At 37.8% G+C, this 22,770-nt stretch overlaps 1 protein-coding gene across 2 annotated transcripts in view; it reads right to left on the bottom strand.

Annotated features, from left to right (window-relative positions):
• Window positions 1-6,874: 6,874 nt before the first annotated feature.
• ARL8B (ADP-ribosylation factor-like 8B) overlaps window positions 6,875-22,770 on the bottom strand; it is a 48,615-nt gene continuing 32,719 nt past the window's right edge. Inside the window, exons 2-7 of one of the 2 annotated variants that reach the window (XM_008575726.1) lie at window positions 19,391-19,471; window positions 17,840-17,913; window positions 17,299-17,392; window positions 14,014-14,081; window positions 13,716-13,786; window positions 6,875-9,110 (exon numbers count right to left, since the gene is read on the bottom strand). In XM_008575726.1, the coding sequence (XP_008573948.1) occupies window positions 9,061-9,110; window positions 13,716-13,786; window positions 14,014-14,081; window positions 17,299-17,392; window positions 17,840-17,913; window positions 19,391-19,471 (438 nt within the window). In that variant the 3' untranslated portion in view covers window positions 6,875-9,060. The remainder of the gene's footprint in view (window positions 9,111-13,715; window positions 13,787-14,013; window positions 14,082-17,298; window positions 17,393-17,839; window positions 17,914-19,390; window positions 19,472-22,770) is intronic. The other variant, XM_008575728.1, reaches the window with a different exon arrangement.

Genomic DNA, 22,770 nt, shown 5'->3' on the forward strand with positions numbered 1-22,770 from the left:
GACCCGCCCTGGCCTCGGGACCGCCCCGGCCTCTGGCCCCGCCCCGTCCCCGGGCCCCGCCCCCTGGGCGGTCGGGAGCCCGCACCTGCTGGCGTGGCGAGTATGGACCGGTCGGGCCCCGGGCGAGGGAACTTCCAGCCAATGCGAGCGCGACACGAGAGCGCCCGACGGATGCGAGACAGACGTGGCCCCTGACCCCGCCCGGCCCTGGGTAGACCGTATCTCTCTTTGGGCCGAGCGTCCGTCTGGCCGAGCTGGGACAGGAAAAAGTCACTCCAAGTCTAGGTTAGGGGTGGTGGCAGTTAAAATGCATATAGGAAAAGAGGAAGGAAAAGAACATTTCTGCATAAAAGGATCTACTTTTGCATATCGAGGGCAAGGTTTTTAACTTGTCTTTCTGTGATGGGGTAGGTATACTACCTCTTACCTCAAGGACTTTACAAAACGATATTCCGAATTCTTCTCTTTTCATAGAACACCCCAACTTGTAAGAATTGCTTACAGTACTTGTAAAAAAACAGTATTCCCAGATCCCATCCTAGACTTATCAAACTCCAACGGAGGGTCCCGGAAATGTGTGTATAACAAGTGTTCGTGGGCCTGACAATTTCAGGAAATACTGAGTTATGTTATATTGCCTTTGTCTCAGAAATAAGATCTTTATCAAAAAGGGGTTGGGGTAGAACTCAAAGCAGCCACCACCACCAAATTACTTTTTACTGGATCTATTTAAACACGTCCTCTCCTGCCCTTTCCACTCCCATCAAGTCTCCTGTGAACCGCAGCAGGGACCTAAACTTTAAGGTGTGGGATAGATTCCAGTCAAATCACTTTACCCTTCCGTATCTACGTCCTATGATAATTAAGAAGGTTGCAAATTTCAGTTGTGAAGGGCTGCGTTCAGGTTTAGTGTTTAGGGTTTCTGTTTTTTGTTTGCTGCATTTGAAAATGCCAGTAAGCTTTGCCTTCCCTAAGTTTAGACCATGTGCATGTTTTACCAGGGTTCCTGGAAAGCTTGGCAAGCAAAGCATGTCTGGACCCCAAAATCAGAGGTTGGCTGAGTGACCAAGGGAGTGATTAAGAGGATAAGTTGTCATATGGCACTCTCATCACATTTTCAGGGTCAGGGGACTTTCTGCAATACAAAGGGGTGATGGGGACTCAGAAGAAACATTTGATTATAACACATGGTATTTGGCACATAGTAAGGTCCTTTTTGTTGGCAGAGCCTTGTTCCTCCCCAAAATTGTGAGAGAAAGGTAGGCCCAAGCAGTAACAAGAGCACAAAGAGCTTGAGCCAGGATCTTCTGATTACACAGTTTCTGCTCTTTCCCCCTCTGTGAAGGACACCTACGGACCCTGCTGGAAGCCCACCTCCAGCCCTTGATCCTGAGTTTAGGTTTTGCCTTCCTGGAACTTGCAAACTGAATGTGAATATTAAGTTGCATGCTGTATGTTTCCTTCCTAAGTTACCTTATTGCAAATATTAACTTAAACTTGATCTCCCACTATAGTCAACTGTAGACCACATTGATGACAGCTCTTGTCCTCACATTAGAAAAAAACTTTAATAAAAATAAATCTCTTCTAATAACCAGAGAAAACCATCCAACTTTTGGAAGACGCTTTTTTTTTTTTTTGTAAAACTGACAATAGCTGCCAGTAGTATAGGTCCTAGGATTTTCAAAACACTTTTGCATGTGTCCTCATTTAATTTTCACGGAAAACATTGCAAGGTGTACTCTGCAAACCATACAGAAAAAATCAGATTGGGCGCTCAATTCTCAGAGCTTGCTGGCTCTAGGCAGAAAAAATCACCAAGGTCAAGGGGATCCCTGGATCCCTGTACTGGCCAGCCACCGAAAAAAAGGTAAGAAAGAAAGCAAGCTTCTACTCAGGTCTCCCACACTTTTAGTCCAGGGCAATTATTCACATTACAAATAGCTGGCCCTCAAGCAGAGAAATACAGTCCTTCTACTCTTCCCAAGCCACCCCAGGGGCAACAATGCTGAGATTAGTGTCCTGCAATTCACAGCCTTGGATTTAGGGGCTAGGTTCATATAGTGTTTCTTTCTGCAATTAAATTGAACTGAAAGAAAATGAATTATCTTGTGACTAGCCCTTTAGACTAGGACTCCCCACAAAGTAAAAGTAGCTATCATAGTTTGATTTGTGATAGGTTTTTTTGCACATAATCTCACAAAAGCATCAGGGGACTGATAAAAAAGGAGGCAATTTCATTGTAGAAATTGTTTTATCATGGGAACGCCAAAGAGATGATAGCTAAGAACCCAGACTCAGAAGTCTGATTGTCAGGAATGGCCAGGTGTTCAAACTGTAGCTCTGCCCTCTGAGTGACCTTGGGAAGTTACTTAACTTTTCTGGACCTGTTTTCTTAACTATAAAATGGGAGAGTGGTAAGAACAGAACTTACAACAGTTGTGAGAATTAAGCATATGTATAAAATGTACCTACAACAGTGTTAGATATGTAGTGAGCCCTATTATTAATGCTCTTCAACTCTGTGTACCTTATATAACACAGCAACTATGTAAAAGTGTCTGGTACATATAACCTGAGAACCACTGGATGAATTAAAAAGCTAAGCCCCTCTAATATTCAAAGCACTATTTTAGGAGAAAAACATGTCTCAGGAAACATTATAAAACAGGACAAGGGATAAAACTCCCCAGTCCAAGAACAGCTGAAAAAAAGTCTTGAGTCCTCAAGTCTAATTCGATTTCTGTTTAACTCATCCAGCTCAAGTTGTTTTAACTGTGCAGCTTCTACACATCATGGTCCTAAATCTGTGATTTGGGGTTACATCACACAAGGTAGTCCAGATTTAATCTCCTTACTTTTGTACGTGGAAGGAAGTGACCTGGCTAACAAGTACTTCAATGCCTTTAAAAATATGCTCCATTATAAATAGGCTGATTCCGTTTTTTGGAATCAAGTCTTGTGAGTCTGAGTACATGAATCAATGCATGAGGTTCCTAAAACTGCAAAGCTAGAAGAGGATTCTGGCCCGATGATGACCTCAAAGTATAGTCCCAGAGCTTCCTATGTTAAATACTTGGGTTAAAATAGTCTGTCAAAAGGAGGGATTTTTCTACTCTTAAGAAGCGATAAATGATATAGTGTCTAAAGCAATACAATAATGTAAAAAAAAAATCAAGTGATGTAATGAGACTTTGAAAACTCTGATTATTACTTTTTTCCTGAAGCAACGTATACTTGCTATATGAAGAATGGGGGGAATAAACTTAAGCAAAACAAAAGGAGGGAGGGAATTACCTGTAACTAATCTGGGGAAGATCCAATTGCAGAATACAGTTAATATTGTTTCCCCAGCTCTGTAAGAGCTAAATTTCACATTTGGTTCAAAATTGAGTAGTATATAATTATAGTTCCAAACTATTTGATGGGTGGAAATCCAAAAGTATGTGGACAAGCTGTTAACAAAAGACAGGGGAAAGAGATTAGTAGAAATAAAAACTGGTACACCCCTTATGAAGGGCAATTTGGCAATTCCTAGTGTAAGTACAAATGCATTTACCCTTTGATATGCTTCTGTGAATTGCTACACATGTACAAAATGACTCATTGCAGTACTATTTATAAAAGCAAAAGGTTATAAACAACCCATATTGATGGAATCCTGGCACAATGAAAACCACACAATAAAATGGGAACCATGGTGCTATGAAAGACAGTGAGGAACTCAATACATAGACATGGAAAGATCACCAGGACATAGTAAGTGAAGAAAAGCCATGTTCGAATCAGTATACTACCTTTATGTAAGAAAGTGATTTTTTTTTTAAATGCATATTTACTTTTTTTTATTTTGTATAAAGAAAATATTAGAAAGATAAATAAGAAACTGATATGAGGGTTACCTGTAAAGGCCAGGCATGGAGGGGTGGTTACTCAGAAATGGGTGGGATCAAGACAGTCTTTTTATGTATTTTCAAATCTTTTAATCATGTGACTTACCTATTAAAAATTAACTTATTCAAAAAATGGAACTTGGGAAAAAAGTGAGATTCCCTTCCACTTGTTCTAAATACTAAACCACTGAACCAAATGCAGCAACTATCCATCAGGAACTAATACTCACCATGAATGCATCACAGAACAGCCTTTACATATTGATGCTTCCAGAGAAAGTAGGAATCATATAAACTCTTAACGCTTCTTTGTTTTGGGGGTTTTTTTGTCTGTTCATGAAGCTGGCGGGTACAGGGATACAGGGATTTGAACCCTTGACCTTGGTGGTGTAACACTGTGCTGTAACCAGCTGAGCTAATCGGCCAGCCTCTTAACCCTTCTTTGAATGGTGAGGAGGGGTAGTACTTTCATAAATTAGCTAGTGGCATGACAAATAATAGCAATTTGAATTTTTCCTTACAGAATAAAAGATACAATAGAAAAAAGAGTTATCCAATTCATGTATTGGGTAACAGTAGATAGAAATGATGGATCCTCTTAAAATATATTAACAAGATAGCACATAGTGAGATACAGACTACAACACTGAGGGCAGGCCAAACTTGTAGATGATATAAAAAACTGGTTGGGGGAGATACTATAATCAGCAATCGGTTACTATCCTACACTTCCCATGTTCAAAAGGCACACTATGGTTTTGCTACCCAACCCACCCATCCAATTACTTTGAAAAGAAGTATTTTCTAACCGTACCAGGTTTCTCCAAAGCTCTAAATAAATTCTAGTAGAAACTAGCAACACAGCAGTTAAAAAGTGTTAAACATTAGCTCTAAACCATTTACCCTCAAACTGGCAGAAGGTACATATTTTTCCACAGTGTACACCATAGTAAACGTTCTTCTGCAATCTGGGAAAAATAAACTCTAAAACTTGCAAATCCTTTCAAAATATAAACCTGTATGTTTACAGCATTTCCTTCAAGCAAAATGTAAGTTATTTCATCATTCTGTAAAATGCCTATCTCCAGCCATTAACTGTTTTAAATTTTAAAGTTATAAAATGTACATGTTTCTGCATTTTTGGATTATTCCCAAGTGGAAGGACCATGCAATATGAACATATTTACTAAGACAAGTGGGCATTTTCATCTCTTCTCTGCTTTGTTTCAAAACCAATCAAATCTCTAGGCTGCTAGAATCAGCATGTTAGTGGGAGAAATCATGTTAGAAATCCTTTCTTCATTTTACGGATGGGAAAACTAAGGCGACACAGGGCATTCAGCAATTCACCACGGACAAAAAATCAGTTAACACAAAGAAAAGAATACATTCTCCCAAATGCCAATCCTGAACCAAGCTACATTAGCATTTTTAACTGACAATTCTTTGCCTACATCCCTTTTATGAATGCAAGACCTGCAAGCCCCTGTACAATGAGGCTAAGGTATCTTTTCCCCTTCCTGATTCCTCCCAGGAAATCTGCATTACCTAAGTGCCTGCTGCCTTGGGATTTTAAAACAGAATTATCTTACTGAAGAGGAGGCTTATTAATGAAATGGAAATAATGAATGACTACTGCTGTTTCTTAGGTTAAGAAATTTCCCATTGCAGTCCATCTAACATGTCAATAACTTGCTTCTGTTTCCCTAAGAACACCCAAGAGGCAGCAATGACGAGAACATATTTATATTAATAGCTGAATTTTAAACAGAACTTTGTGTGGGGGATATTTACCAACAGGAAACACCTGCAATGGGCCACACACTCACAGAAAAGCAAACTTAAGTCCATAAGTCTACTGTCTGCTTTACTGTCTTCCTTTTCAAGTCTCTTCACTAGCGTGTTATTGAGGACATGACCTCACAGATTTGCAACAAAATGAAAATATTTTAAGCAAACATGGTGGTTTGTTTACATTTTTAGAGTGAAGCATTTGGCCAATTGGATGTTACAGCATGGTGCCTGCTATATTACATTTAAGCTTCCACTCCAGTTCTCAACCTGCCAGACCCTTTGAGAGGTTGTAATTACGAGATCAACAGCATTTCCGTGTAACTCAGTCCTAGATGGATAAAACAGACAAGGCATTTAGTTCGTCAAAAAACACTGTAATGGTCCAAAACATCCAATTTACTTGAGAGACTCAAAGGGACTTATTTTAGAAGTCACGATTTTTGAAAGCAGATACAAACTTAAAATTAAAACAAGAATTAAATAAAAACAAGAATTAAGCTAAATATACTCAATGCTCCCCTCCCTGCCCCCCACTCACACACACTCCTTTGGTAGGAGAGTGGTAAGACAGTAACCAAACAGACTGATTGACAAAATGGCTTCGATTCAGTAAAAGAATTGAAATGTGATATCTTAGGGACAGAAATGCTAAGTCACACATCGAGTTAGTCCATCAGGGTTGGCTGTACAGAATGACAGTATTGATATGTAGAGAAAGCCAACTAAACTTTTCTGAGTAAAATATATAAAATCATTTCTCCAATAGCTTTGATGAGATAAACTTAACTATTAGTGCAGAAGATAACATACTAGCAAAAGTGGGCCAAATGCTTTACTCTAAATGTGCCTTTGTGCGAAAACCAGTGTGTTTGGTATTTAAAATATTTTTATTCTGAACTGAAGTCAGTAAGTAGGTATGTCTTGCAATTTCACCTTATTAGTATGGTTTTGGTCTGACTTTTAAAACTGGATTATAAAATGCTTTACTAGCTCTTGCACTTAAAGTACTAAATTTGGTGTGTCATAAGAGTTTTTATAAGTTGCGGCATCTTCTTCCTGCCCATCCCCCCCAAAAAAAAGTCACAATATCAATTCTGTGCAAATTTGGTGTGTCATAAGAGTTTTTATAAGTTGCGGCATCTTCTTCCTGCCCATCCCCCCCCCCAAAAAAGTCACAATATCAATTCTGTGGATATTTTTAAAGTTTATTTCTATTTTAACTAGCCCACATACCCAATTCTTTGAGGGCTGAGCTGATTTCTTTCTAGCATATGGTCTATGTACCCAACTCATAGTACCTTTCTTTTCACCCCCTTCCAAAAAAGTCTGCACCTCCCATCATGATGCACATTTTAAGTTAAAACTGCCAATACAAACCCTCAAAATGCAAGTTTATTGAATAAAGCTGAGAAGAGCAGTAAACAGACGAAAAATGCATACACCTAAATAAAAAAAGTCATGTATTTACAGAGTTCAGTAACTGTTAAGATTTCACATGCAGAGGTTAATGCACAGGAAAATGTTTGTAGTAGCATTTGGAAGTCTTGAAAAATGCTGAAAGCAATGAACAGACACACAAGCACATTAGAGTTTAGCTATAGGTCAGTGAACAAACCTATGCAGTCTCCACATAGTTACACATTCTAGTTTGGATCTGATTCCTCTTTTTAGGCACAAGCAAGTTGCCACATTCCTTCTAACAGTTCACAGTGGCCATTAATGGTGTTAAAATACAGAAGCAAATTTAAATACCCCGTTTACATTACAGAACCATACATCCCATCAGGGAAGTATGCAACATGCTTCAAAGAATAAGAAAAGAACTTTAAAAGCCCAGATTCTACTCATAAAGATGTGAATGGAGAAAAACAAGTAGTGTCTGTGCAACACAGTGCAGTATTTTGTACAGAATATTTTTAAGGCCATGGCAGTCTATAAATTAAAACTGGTATTCATTAAAAGAACTTACTGTTGACTACACTCTGAATGCTCAACATGTTTGGAAATGCACTGTCTACGTAAGTGCTGCTTAACAAAAGAAACAAAATCACACACAGTGTGAGGCAACACATAAGCAGGTGTATGTACCATACAGTTTTATCTACTACAGTGGTCTACATGTATAATAATTTACAAATGAACCAGTATTAATATGTCCCTTTATGTATATGGAGATCATTAAACTACAAAACATGTTCATTTTCAGTTTTTATACATCTCTGTATCATAGAAGCAAACAATAAACTGCATCAGTTCCTCAGTTCTCTGTGTGATTATTAAACAACCTGTAGACATTGCACATGATTACATTAGATAAAGCAGGCAGGTCTAGAGTTGTCACAATAATCAAGGTGTCTAATGGCACCAGACAAAAGAGTGCCAAACCTTACATCAATAAGAGAGAAAAATAAGACTTTGTATTTGTTTATAAGTATCTTTGTGCTGAAAGTCAACTTTATGACTGGATATAAAAAGTTAAGAGTTAGAGTGTCATGCAGCACTGATTTAATGACTGGAAACAGAAAGAACAAACAGGTGTTTGAACAAAGTCTGACAGTCTTAACAGGTTTTATTATATTGGCTGGAATGCTCTAATTTAATGAAAGCTTTTGAGAAAATCTTCAATTCCCTACCCCTTAAAAAAGTATGTCAAACCAGGGGAAAAAAAAAGTAACGATCTGGATACAAAACAGCATGCTTTAGTTACTCCCATATCCCCAACTGCTATCTGGTGATAAAGAATGCTCAGAAAGCAGAATGTTTCTAAAATTCATTAGATAGGATCTCACTGGTGTAAAGAACCAACAACATTGATCTGGTGCCTCTACTCACTCTCTGCAGACCATTCTTTAATTTCTAAGGTGTAATTATACATTTCACATGCATTTGTGAGATAAAATATATCCCACATGAGTCAGGCTTAAAGGTTTTCTAAATACTGTGTGTGGCACTAGAAACTTCATGCTGTATCAAGTCAGTATCAGTATTAAGCTACTGGACTATGTAATGAAATACTATAGACATTTACCAAAACGAATATAAAAATCTGGCCCAGAATGACCAGAACAAAAATATGCAATTTTTTAAATTTCAGATGGTCAAAAGTGGTGTTTTTTTAAAAAAGCTCTACACGGTTTAAGACAAGTATGTGTAAGAAGCCTTTCTGTGTGTGCTGACTTTATCATGACAACTCTAGCTGATTCTTTATGAAGGATTAGGGATACACATCTTCAGCAGTGCACATGAGAAATAAACTCTGAAAAAGGCAATTTCTTGGGTTTAGGAAGGACTGTATTCTGGGGAGTACTTCAGAGGAACAGACAATAATTCTAGGATTATAGCCAAGAAGGACTGGAAGACGTCAGGAGATGCTTCAGCTTCTTCTAGATTTTGAATGTTGAATAAGCCACTGAAGTGTGATATCTAAAGATAAGGAGGAAAAAAGTGAAGATGTTAAGATACCAAAGTTAAAAAACTAAACATCAGAGACAGTATTTAAAGTACAAGTAATTCAAGGCACATGCTGGGCCTGTCCTATCTGCCTTCAGCATCTGTACTACTCTATTACCTGAGCTTCAAGAGGGTAATAGGAGGAATTATCAGAGACTAAAGATTCTTCTGATTTAAAATTAAATTGTGCACAGGACAGCTGGTGCCATTTTTTATGCATCACCTATAAGATCAGGTACTGCATACAAGTTGCCAAGAATGCAAAGAGTTGGGAGAACCCCTCGCAGTCCTCAAGGAACTTTTGAGTATAACAGGCAGAAAAGACAAGTAATCATTTGGGTTTGGGAAAGCGCCCTACAGAATGGAAGGCAAAAGAAATAGCAAAAGAACAAAAAAGGCATGAAACTGTGTGAAGCTCTGGATGGACTGTATGTGATGCAGTGAAGCATTGGGACGGGGAAGAATATTGTCATTCACTGCCAAGGATAGCAGGGTTCACAACCTCGCCCTTTTGACATGTGGGGCTAGATGATTCTTTCCTACGCAGGGGGAAAGGCCTTTCCTGTGCACCTTAGATGTTTTGCAGAATCCAAGGCCTTAACCAGCAGATACCATTATCACCAAAACCTCCAGTTGTGACAACGAAAACTGTCTCCAGACATTGTGAAATGTCCCCTGGGAAGCAAAACTGTCTGCAGTTGAGAACCACTGGGCTCCAGGGAGCCAGATACCTTTGTATGTAATTCTTAGGTGCTAAGAAGTTTGGGTTTTTTTCTCAAGTCAATAGAAAGTTACTGCAGAATTTTCAGCAAGGAAATCATATTAGTTTACTTTTGTAAGCTAGCAGTGGCAACAGAGGAGGATAACTTGGAGGGTTACCAATGTGGGGACTAACTATCACAACAGGAGTAGGAAAGGGACAAAGGCGCCGTGGGGTTGGAGAGGAGTAAACATGACGAAGATGTAGAACTGATAGGACTTGGTGGCTGAGCACATGTAGTGGGTAAGAAAGTATCTTCTGGCCTGAATGAGTGTGTGAGTCATGGAGCTGCTAACTAAAACAGTGGCTAAAGGAGAACATCATTGAGTTGAAAAGATTAAAAATTCAGGTGTACACATAAGTTTGAGGGGCAGTGGTTAACACATATGAAGATGTTCACAGGCAGTTTTAGCTATGTGGATCTAAGAGATGACAACTGACAAGATATCATCTTATAGGTGGCAGGTGAAGCTATCGCAGCTGAGACTAACCAAGAAAAGTGCACAGACTGAGAAGACAGCTAAGTCTGGTTAACACATATGAAGATGTTCACAGGCAGTTTTAGCTATGTGGATCTAAGAGATGACAAGTGACAAGATATCATCTTATAGGTGGCAGGTGAAGCTATCGCAGCTGAGACTAACCAAGAAAAGTGCACAGACTGAGAAGACAGCTAAGTAAGAACACTGAATTATTATCCTGAGTTCTTTAAAATGTGTTATCCACAAAAAGGGTATGTGAGAATCTATTAAAAGCCGCACTCTATTCTCCAAGCAGGAAAAATGTGTAAATCCAGTCTTCCAGTTTCCCAACTAACATGCATGAGAGAAACTCTAAGCCACACATATATAAAAAACAGCTAAGAGCTGAGATATGAACAAATACAACCTGTTCACAGTTGTGGAAACAATGATTTAACCAAATGCTGAAGTGGTCTTTTGCACTCAAAACAGAAACGGCAGTGTGTAATAAACACAAAGCCACACTCATTTGAACTGAATGAGAAAAAGGTAAATCTGAAGTTAATCTAAGTTTAAATATTTAGGAAACTCACTAAAACACAAAGGAAAACCCTCTGTGGACAATGAACAGAGGTCATATCCTGAAGACAGATGGATCCTTAAGACTAGAGAAAAAGGCTGAATAGAAATAAGATACTCAGATGAAGAAGGAGTCACCTTCCATGACAAGAAGATCATAGATATGGAACAACCTTTGCAAAGATCATCTTCCTAGAAGTCATCTGTTGTACGTGTGATTTGAGGATGTTACTAATGAAATTAAGGTACGTCATGTACCACATTAGAAAACTGCAAGGATAATATACAACCCATGTGCACTGAAATACTTTTTGGAGCAACTTCATAAATTCATAAATTTGGCATAAAACGTGATAAAAGCTAAAATCAAGGAGGGTATTCTGAGTTGATTACCTAAAAAGTTTAATCCACTTGGTTGTCATTTATATTTCTTGCTCTGAAATAAATAGGCATTTTGATTTAAAAACTACTTGTTTTGAATTTAATTAGAGTGGATTCACCTAGGCTTAACACTTTAAATGAACGAGGAATGCTAAAATTACAAATCAGGTGGCCACAAAGCACGAGGATCAGCCTCGAACAGCAAAAGAAGTTCTCACCAGCTTTACTGCATTTCCTGCATAAATGAGTTCGAGAGTTTTTTTTTCAGGAAAATAACTGGCTGGTTTGTGACAGTGGTAAAACAAAGGATTTTTTACTACCTTCAGCCCCCCTCCCCCCTCCATTTTAGGAAATACGAGAGAAAATATAATAATTTATAGACTAGCACAATTTACTAAAAATTATGATAGTGCAGAATATGGTTTCTCAACCTTGCTACATTTTATGCTGGATAATTCTTTGTTATGGGGGCTGTGGGATGTTTAGCAACATCTCTGGTCTCTACCCATGAGATGCCAGTATCACTCTCCTAGTTATGACAATCAAAAATGTCTCCAGACATTGTCAAATGTCTCCTGGGGGAAAAACTTCCCATTGAGAACCACTAGTACCAATGGTTACTTTATACCAGAACCACTGGTATAAAAGTAAATGCTCTCATGGGGGCATTTGTTAAAATTGAACAAGAATTTTCCTCACATTAAAAAAAAATTTTTTTTAGGGCCAGCCTGTGGCTCACTTGGGAGAGTGTGGTGCTGATAGCACCAAGGCCACGGGTTTGGATCCCTGTATAGGGATGGCCAGTTTGCTTGCTTGGAGAGCGTGGTGCTGACAACACCAAGTCAAGGGTTAAGATCCCCTTACTGGTCATCTTAAAAGAAAAAAAAAAATTTTTTTAAAATAAAGTCTAAATAAGTCTAATAAGTGCTTGAAGAGTCTGTTGTTAAATTAAATGAATGCTCCCGATGTAAAAAGTCACTTATTCTATCCGTTTAATAAAGGAAAATTTGTGTCCATCAGCTGAATTACTAGGGTTCAGACTGCTTTGGGTGGTCTTTAAAGGAAGCCCAGAATCAGCCAGAACGACTATCAACACTTTGAGCTCATTAGAGCATGTTTGCGGGGGAGGTCAGGGGAGTGAGGTACAAGAGGACAGACTGAAACTAACTTGAAAAAAAGTTAAGTATGATGAGAACCAATGCATAATGAATGAAGGCCAAAGAAAAAAATGTCAAAATACTTTTTATGTTCGTTTGTTTTTCCCCCCAATATACTAGTTTGGTATGATTTATTACATTTTATTCCAATACACTTCTGTTTGTTAAATAATACCTCACCAAATTAGTTGAAGTCATACATATTCTTTAAGGATACTGTGCTAGACTGAATGGTGTCCTAAAAATTCATGACTTGCGTCCTTATAAGAAAATAATACACTCACACAGAAACACACCAGGCGAGAAAGCCATGTGAAGTATGATTGTGAGGCAGAGATTGGAGAGGTTCATCTACAACCCAAGGAACTCCAAGGATTGCTGGTAAGCATCTCAAGCTAGAAAGGCAAGAGAGGATCTTCCCCTAGAGCCTTCAGCATGACCATACTGACACCCTGATTGTGGATTTCTTGCCTCCTGAACTTCAGAGAATAAGTTTCTGCTGTTTTAAGCCACATAGTTCATGGTACTTTGTTGTGGCAGTTCTAAGAAATACAGACATTAAGTAAATAAGGGTACTTTTGGCTTATACTTCCAAAAGAGTGCTAACATATTACAGTAATATACTAGTTCAATAAATGAAAAACTGTTATAGTGCCTGTACAAGTTTTGTAAAGACTTATTTCAAAAATGTTATTTTGTGGGCCGGCCCGGTAGCGCACTGGATAGTGCCCCGCTTGGGAAGCGCGGCGGCGCTCCCGCCCGAGGGTTCGGATCCCACATACGGACCGGTTCCCGCTCACTGGCTGAGCGAGGCGCGGGAGCAACACCGAGGGTTGCGATCCCGTTGCCGGTCCCCGGTCCGGTACGGGGGCAACACTGAGGGTTGCGATCCGTTGCCGGACACGGAAAAAGACAAAAGACAAAAAAAAAAAAAAAGTTATTTTGTTAAAAAGCACAGCTGGATACTAGCTCTGCAAAAATTAATACAATAAGTTGGTACCACATAATGCTTAACCTCACAGCTTTATTGCATTTACTTCTTTAAATAGCATAGAGAAGATTCAAAATGTTATATGTGTTGCCAAAAGGCATAATGTCTACTCTTTTCTCTCAGGCAAAAAGCAATAGTACCCTGTAAAGGAAGTCACTTAAACAAAAATGGGGATTATAAACAGCAAGAAGCACTAAATATTCCTTCAAATTATACGCATCTCTTTCAAAACTGCCAGTCATTTCTTACCTATATTATCCTTTTCTTTGCAAGAAATTGAATAGCAGCAAATTTCTCTATCCTGAATAGCAGACAGATTCCTATAAGAAGCAGAATTAAGAGAATAAGTCTGTGTTTAGAAAAGCTGCCATACATTGTTCAGTTTTACTTGGATTCACTTCTCTGGCAGGCCAAGTTTATCTACCTAAAAACATGGCTATGATAATTACTGAATTATGAATGAAATGTTGCTAAACAAAACAGAGGGCAAAATAGTATCATCTAGAACCAAATTTTAAAAGCAATATCATTCATTCTGAAGACATACATTTTTTCAATTAGCTGTTTCTCATCCAAGGCATTAGGAAGATCTCTCTTGTTTCCAAGTACTAGCACCTTTAAAAAGAAGATATTAAAAGTAAACTTTTATGTAAGAAAATGTCACATGTATCATCTTGATATATGAAGACATTAAAATTAGGATGTTAACACAAACCATAATATTAAAGCATATTTGTATAACTAGTTGCCTATCTCATTCATTTAATTATTCACATTAGCATTCACTTAACTCCTACCATGTAGATACCCTTAATTCCTCTGACCTCTCTCCACACTTTAAGTTACTCCAGGTTCTCAAGCTGTAACTGGCTGAGTGGTGCCAACTTCTATTTAAAATATTCTAAGTCTATGCTATGCATTCTGCTATTTCTTTTTGCAGCTGGTGGGGGGGGGGGCCTGACTGGGATCCGAACCCGTGACCTTGGTGTTACCAGCATCATATTCTGCTATTTCTTAATAAACTGTCACCAAAATGCAAATATGATCTTAACTACCAAGGGTGGGCACCATTTTTTATCTGTCAGCCATTAATCATGTGAATGTGTACATAAGCTTTTAAAAGTCAGGATACACCTATAGAATATTATTTATAAATATTCTAAGACAATGGATAAGGGTAGGCATCAGGATGAATATAGCAGCTATAAACTCTGGAATAAATGTCATCATCTGATGGTTATATATACTTTGAAAAAAAAAAAACAGAGAGGAGGGGGCAAAGCAGAGACAGCCTTCCCAACGCATCAGGATGAATATAGCAGCTATAAACTCTGGAATAAATGTCATCATCTGATGGTTATATGTACTTTGAAAAAAAAAAAACAGAGAGGAGGGGGCAAAGCAGAGACAGCCTTCCCAACTGCCACTCTATCTTTCCCATATACAATATTCTTTCTCTATGAAAGCAAAGAATATGAATACATATAACTTATTTCACAGCATCCATACCCTAAGTCTGAATTTGTATCTTTGATCTATTCTAATGAAGTACACATCGTGTCATACCTATTTCTTTCACTTCATACCTCTCCCACCTCAATTCCGGACATTCTGACCAATACCACTCACAGGCCTAGACTCTTATTTCAATTTTGCACAGAGGACAAAGAAGCAAGGGCAGAGGCACAGGCGGCCAAGGGCACCAGGAGTTCTCAGAGGAATGTTAAATAAGACTACAGGAGTCAGAGAGCCAAAAACCAAGTCTCAGTACCTTTTGTCAGTTCCCTTCCCTGACTCTTACCTCTCTCCATACTTTATTTAAGTCATTCCAGGTTCTGAAGCTGTACCTGGCTCAGTTTCTAATCAGGTAACATGGTCATTTGTGATCAGCTGTCAGTTTTGTGGTTTTCTGGCATCTTTCCTCCACTTTATGCAACTTCCTCTCAATAAAGCTACTTACTTCTGTAGATAATTTCTTCCCCAGCTGTCCTCTTAGATACAGCATGGGCACATAATCTAGGATCAAACTGATGCAAGAAAACAAGGACAGAGAATCCATTCTGACAGTAGAGGCGCATCAGCTAGAACTTCTCCAACCAGAGCAATTGTGCCTACTCTTCAGAAATTAACTGCATGTGGTCACCAGACCTATTCTGTAGTGTGAGTTTGGATGTGATCCTGACAGCTGCTTAGCTTCCCTTGTTCTAGCCTATTTTCTCAGCCTGGTTATTTATGTGCAGCCTTCCCAGAGACTCTGTGAGCCACCCAATATCTTTTCAATGAATTCCTTTCTACTTAAATCAGCTTTCTACCACTTGCAACCAAGAATGCTTATGGTGACCAAGATAAGACTGACTTTTAGTTGTGGTATGCAGAACTAGTTTTTAACACAAAATAAAAAGAATAAGCTTTGGGCCGGCCCGGTGGCACACTGCTACAGTGCGCCGCTTGGGAAGTGCGGTGGCACTCCCGCCGAGGGTTCGGATCCCACATACAGACCGGCCGCTCACTGGCTGAGCGAGGTGCGGGAGCAACACCGAGGGTTGCGATCCCGTTGCCAGTCCCGGTCCGGTACGGGCACGACACTGAGGGTTGCGATCCGTTGCTGGTCACGAAAAAAGACAAAAAGGGAAAAAAAAAAAAAGAAAAAAAGAATAAGCTTTGAAGTCAGAAAGACATGTATTCAAAACCTGGCTGGCTGTGTACTTACTAAAGGCCATGTGATCTTCTATGTATAACAACTGCTATAAAGAAGGGATAACACCACCAACCTCAAAATGTTGTGAAGATTAATTGAGATAATATATCTCAAGTATCTGACTTCCATGAGCTTACAATGAGGCTAAAGGCTGGTGCTTTTCAGCATTCCTCAGCTCAACAAACAGCACCACCCTCCATCTAACTGCAAAAGCAAGGAACTAGGAATTATTCTGTATACCTCCCCTTCTAATCCATTACCAAGTCTGGTGACTATGCTCCTAAATATCTCTAAAATCTGTTCCCTTCTCCCCATCTTGTCTATGACACAACCCTAATACAAGGTACCGTAATTTGCCAGAACTACTAAAATAGCTTCCTAAAACCATCCTCCTCACAGTCCCTCTTGACCACTTCAATCCATTCTTAAACTGTGTAATCCAAGTGATCTACTCAAATCATAAATCTGATCGTCTGAAGCACTTCAATGGCTTCCCACACAGTCCTGCACAGCACAGCCTCCTCCAGTGTCCCAGCTGCTGCACGGCCTGCCACTCTCCACCCTCCCCTCCCCACTCTGCTCTGCATTCTAGAGAGACTCGCCTCCTCTCAGTGCCATGCTTCCACTCACCAAAGGGCCTCTGGTGAGAACTCTCTTCTCCTCCAACCATCACATCCTTCATGTTCCTACACATCCCTCAGATCTCAGCTCAAGTGTCACTTCCTCAGTAATCTTTTGTTCTTCCACCAAACTAGACCAAATCTTCCTCCTAACTTACAACTCTCATAGCCCCTTGCACTTGCTTCATAGCATTTAACAGAACTGCATTATTCAAGTGTTCTTCGATCATCTACCTTTCCCACTAAACCAAAAGCTCCATGATGGCAAAGATTATGTTTCTACTGACTTCTCATTATCATGTCCCCAGGACTGAGCACTGCTCCTGCTGCATAGTAGTTTAGTAGATACCTGGTTAAGAAATTCATAAATAGCACAATGCCCAGTAAATGGCAGATACTCAGTAAACATAAGCCTTCCAGACATTAATTTTAAAAAAGACATTTTACTGATTTCCAATATAATGAATATAATTGTATAATTACAAATATAAAATAACAAGTACTCCATACTTACTGGAATTCCTTGTAACTGTGGTTTATCTAGAAGATTATGTAGTTCATTTCGAGAGGCTTCTATCTTTTCACGATCTGCAGCATCTATCATGTAACTTTAAAAAAAAATGAAGTGATCTCAATATGTCTTCTCTACATGCACTAATGATAACAACTAGGATTATACAACATTTTTGATTTTCTTAAAATTTACATTATCGAAATTGTTAATCAAAATAAATTAAGTCCTAGATAAAGAAAAGCTCAGCACCATGAATACTTTTAACTAGACTGTTCTTGCAAGATAATACATGATAGTAAAACATTTCTATCCCTTAGCTTTTCAGCTGCGTAAGCAAAAAACATTAACAATTAATCACAGAATGAGAGCTTTAAGTCATAATTTTTTGTTAATGGAATTATACTAAGAAATTAGCTAAGAAAGATTTTTATAGCCTGAGATAAAAACCGAGATTTGGGAAGTATTAAAAACAACTTTCTTCTTTGAAGCCTAAATTGACATTTAAAAAAAAGAGAGACAGGAAAAAAAAAAAACAACTTACACAATAGCGTTGACTCCCCTGCAATACCGTTCCCACATGCTCCGGAATCGGGGTTGTCCTCCTATGTCCCAGATCTTTAAGTCAAGACAAGACAATTCTTTTTTTTTTTTTTCTTTTTTTTTTAGGGTGGCTGGCTGGTAAGAGGATCTAAACCCTTTACCCTTGACCTTGGTGTTACCAGCACCACGTTCTAACCAAGTGAGCTAACTGACCAGCTCAAAACAATTCTTGATAAAAATATTTCAAATAGTTCATTGAAGGAGGAAGTAGCAGAAGGAGAGAAAGATCAAGAAGATATTCTCATTTCCACAATGTTAGAGCCAAAGTGCTCCTGAAAAACTGCAGCTCAAACAAGTCTTAATCTGGGAATTCTTGGGATCACTTTTAAATCTTAAGTCCATATTTAATGTGTTTACACTAGAACTAAAATTCTGCTTGGTTTATGTGAAATACTTTCTTTTCCTGTTAACAAATACATTTCTAACACTGAAAGTCTATGTCTTTAAGATAACACTTTTAAAATCTACAGAACTACAATGCCAAGACAGAGAACAACAGTTCAGAATCTATTAAAACTTAATTGTCTGATTTGGTATACATCAATGCCCAAACTTTTATTATCCTGCAAATAACATAGCCAACCTTCCTACCTAAGTGTTTTTTCTTGTACAAAATTATTTCATGCATATAAAAGCCACTATCCATAGTTATGTTATTTCTATGCCTAACTGGGCATAGACATGTACAGCACCATGGTGGGCACTGTGCTACATAAAAGTCTTAAGTTATAGTATTTATCTTCAAGAGATTTCCAGTTTAGCCATAGACACTAGTAACATGCATAAAGAGACATAGACATGACTAAATTAGTAGCTTCATTAGATGTGCCACAGAAAGAGTTTAGTGAACAACTTCTGTGAACCACAAGAATTGGGCAAAATGGCCATTTAGGACTCAGGCCATAGAAGTAAACTTCCATGAACTACTAAACCAAAAAAAACAAAAAACAAAAACTGCCCCTAATAAACAGTCCAACAGTCCATGACTTCAATCTGTCAAACTCATTCTAAAAACAAAATTTTGTTAAACAACTAGCTAACTTTTTTCTATTTTACAATTTTAATTTTAGGGCTTAGTAGTAAAGATAGGGAAAACTGTTGTAGCATTTTGCTACCACAAATATAATACTAAACTACCAATATTACGAATAATAAATTATTACCTTTCAATATAAAATATTATTCATGAAATAATGTAATGTCATATTCCAAATACTCTAAAGATGGGATCTTTATTTCCTAGGAACATCTAAATCCCAAATATTACCTCTGCCAACCCATATGCTAAGTTTTTTATGGGCACTTAACATTTCAACTCATATATTTTGATGTATTAGAGAAACAGAAAACAATGGATTTACACTCTTCTGGAACATGCTTGTTCATTACTTAAGAATTGCAAATACTCAAGTAAAAACAAAGAAACAAAGAGAAAAATTCCTAGCTGTATAGGCTAGCAATTTAAATCAAGTATGGCAAGAAACTGACGTACCTTTATTGTGACGTTACCTTTAGTTACTTTCCTCATGTTGAAGCCCACTGTGGGTATCATATCTTCACTGAATTGTCCTGACTGAACAAAATAAAACATATGAAGTCAGACTTAACAATATTTATAAAGATATAACACTGCGTGACCTTCTAGCATCAACCTTGCATTTGTGCCCATTTTAGTAAATAACTAATATTTTAGGGGTGGTAACAATCTACTTTAAGAACACATTCCTCATAGCCATAATTTTTAAAGAAGTGCATTATTTTGTTCATGCAAAGGCATATTCTCCCATTTGAAAAATATACATTTGAAACTGAGGCTATTTTTTACATATACCCTTAGTTTAAAAAAAATACATTACAAATATATATATGAAATTTGTAAATTCTCCCCCCATCTATACATTTTCAAAAACAAAGCAGAAGAAAATCAAAAACTTCACTTTTCTTTTTTCAGCATTTAAATTATTTTGACAATAACTGTTAAAATTCACTGCTGAGCAGCTTTTTGCAATTTGTCTTTTTAACAAAGGCTGATCAAATATTTTGTTCTGTAGAAGTTTTTCCTTTCATGTAATCGGTTTTGTTCTTTTTTTGGCTTCTAACCTCAATGTCATAAGACTAAAATTAAATATTTACTAACAGTATTTGTGTGACTTTTTCAAATTTAAAATGTTCACCCATTTGGAATCTGATTATATACTGCAAGAAAGTTTCTTTTTCCAAACAGATAACCAATAATTATCCCACTACTAATTAAAAAATCCGGGCTGGCCCGTGGCTCACTCGGGAGAGTGCGGTGCTGATAACACCAAGGCCCCGGGTTCGGATCCCATATAGGGGAGGCCGGTTAGCTCACTGGGTCAGTGTGGTGCTGACAACACCAAGTCAAGGGTTAAGATCCCCTTACCGGTCATCTTTAAAAAAAAAAAAAAAATCCATTCTTTCCCAACTAATTAGAAGTGATACACTAAACACCATATATAGACAGTTCTATATCTAGGTCCTCAATTCTTTTCCATTAGTCTGTTTCTTCCTAAATAAACACCAGGTTTATTATTATATCTTATACTAGGTATTATTCTATACAGCAGATCAAGAATTTGAAGAGTTTTCGAATAGTCTTGATTCATTATCTCTTACATTCCAAATAAACTTTAGAAATTAATGTTGTTAAAATACTGACTAAAATTATATTAAATGTATTAATTTGAGAAGAACTGTCTTATCAATGTATTATTTAACCACCATCAAGTCTCTCTATCCAGGCACCTGGTTTGTCCACTCAATCATTCCAATCTTCACTAAAATATCAGTTCTCATAATAACTCTTACATGTTTCTTGCCATATGCTTTATTTTGACTGCTATTGTGAAGTACATCTTAATGAGTAACACTTAATACTGATTTTATGTATTTATATTCTAGCCACTTTACCAAATATTAATTTCTTGGTTGAACTAACTCTTATTTTGGTAAACAGCCCAAGATTAACAAATATCTACACAAGAGACTGGTTAAACAAACAGGACTATTTTCAAGGCCCTAACAATGACTGACTGAATGCTGTGACCTTATGCTAGCCACATATACATTCCACAATCACTGCAAGTCCCGAACACATTGAATCGCAATTTTACAAATTAATTTCCTCTACAGAACTCCAAAAGTTCTACCTTTTTTTTTTCCCTATTCAGTGGCGTTTTGGTTGATTTCAGAAAAAAATGTTAACAGAACCATAACCACTACTTTTACTTATATTAGACATTATAATCCTCATGATATCAAAACTAAATATATCGGGCCGGCCCGTGGCTCACTCGGGAGAGTGTGGTGCTGATAACACCAAGGCCACGGGTTCGGATCCCATATAGGGATGGCCAGTTTGCTCACTGGGTGAGCGTGGTGTTGACAACACCAAGTCAAGGGTTAAGATCCCCTTACCGGTCATCTTTAAAAAAAAATAATAAATAACTAAATATATCAAAACTAGTCATGATAGAAGATACACAAATATCCAACAAGCACATGAAAAGATGTTCAACATCACTAATCATTAGGACAATGCAAACCAAAACCATAAAAAGATACCACCTCACACTCATTAGGATGGCCACTAAAAAAAAAAAAAAAAAAAAAAAAAAAAAGCAAACAACAAATATTGATGAGGATGTGGAGAAATTGGAACCCTTGTGTACTGTTGGTGGAAAGGTAAAATTGTATAGCTGTTGTGAAAAACAGTACAAGCAGTTCCTCAAAAACTAAAAATAGAATTACCATATGATCCAGCAATTTTACTTCTGGGCATGTACCCAAAAGAATTGAAAGCAGGCACTCAAAGAAATTTTGTACACTTATATTTATAATAGCATTATTCACAATAGCCAAAAGGTGGAAGCAACCCAAGTGTCCATGACAGATGAATGAATAAACAAAATGTAATATATACAGGTGATCCTCAACTTATGATGGGGGTGCATCCATATAAACCCATCCTATGTTGAAAATATCATAAGTTGAAAATGAATTTAATAAATCAACCTACCAAACATCATAGCTTAGCATGGCCTAACTTGAACATGCTCAGAACAACTACATTAGCCTACAGTTGGGCAAAATCACCCAACACAAATGCTATTTTATAATATAGTGTTAAATATCTCATAATTTATTGAATATTGTACTGAAAGTGAAAAACAGAATGGTTGTATGAATACTGGAAGTATGGTTTCGACTGAATGGGTATCACTTTTGTACCATTGGAAAGTTAAAAAATCTTAAATTGAATTATCTTAAATCGGGACCGTTTGTCCATACAATGGAATGGGACAACAGTTGACCCTTGAACATGGAGCTTAGGGGGACTGACCCCCCCATGTGGTGAAAATCTGAGTATAATGTGGAGGATATTAACATCAATAAGCACATGTATTTCACGGGGCTTAACCTTTAGCTTAATAGGACCACAGTCCTTAGATTTTAGTAGGGCCAAAGCCTTTAGCATAGATAGTAGCTTAGCAGGGCCACAGTCCTTAGTTTTAGCATGGCCAAAACCCTGTAGGTTTTAGGAATAGCCTAACTTTTTAGAATTACACATAGAAATGCTAAGCTTGGGAAAAACAGAAAACTTTCCCAGGACTAAAGTCTCTGTTGTAGATAAAAAAAAATTATAACACAGCAAAAGTGCTTGCTCTAAGGGCAGTCATCCTTGGTGCAGCTAAACCTAATGATGGGAAAGTACGTGAGCTAAAAGCTTCAAGATTAATGGTTGGGGGATGTTCCTCATCTTGCCTTCAGCTGTTTCTTTAAGTTTCTTGGGGAACTAAGTGTTGCCATGACGATTATCTCATTATTTCTTTTTGTACTTCACATAGCTTA

Source organism: Galeopterus variegatus, unplaced genomic scaffold (genome assembly GCF_000696425.1).
Source record: "Galeopterus variegatus unplaced genomic scaffold, G_variegatus-3.0.2 Scaffold1228, whole genome shotgun sequence".
In the NCBI taxonomy this organism is placed as follows: domain Eukaryota; kingdom Metazoa; phylum Chordata; class Mammalia; order Dermoptera; family Cynocephalidae; genus Galeopterus; species Galeopterus variegatus.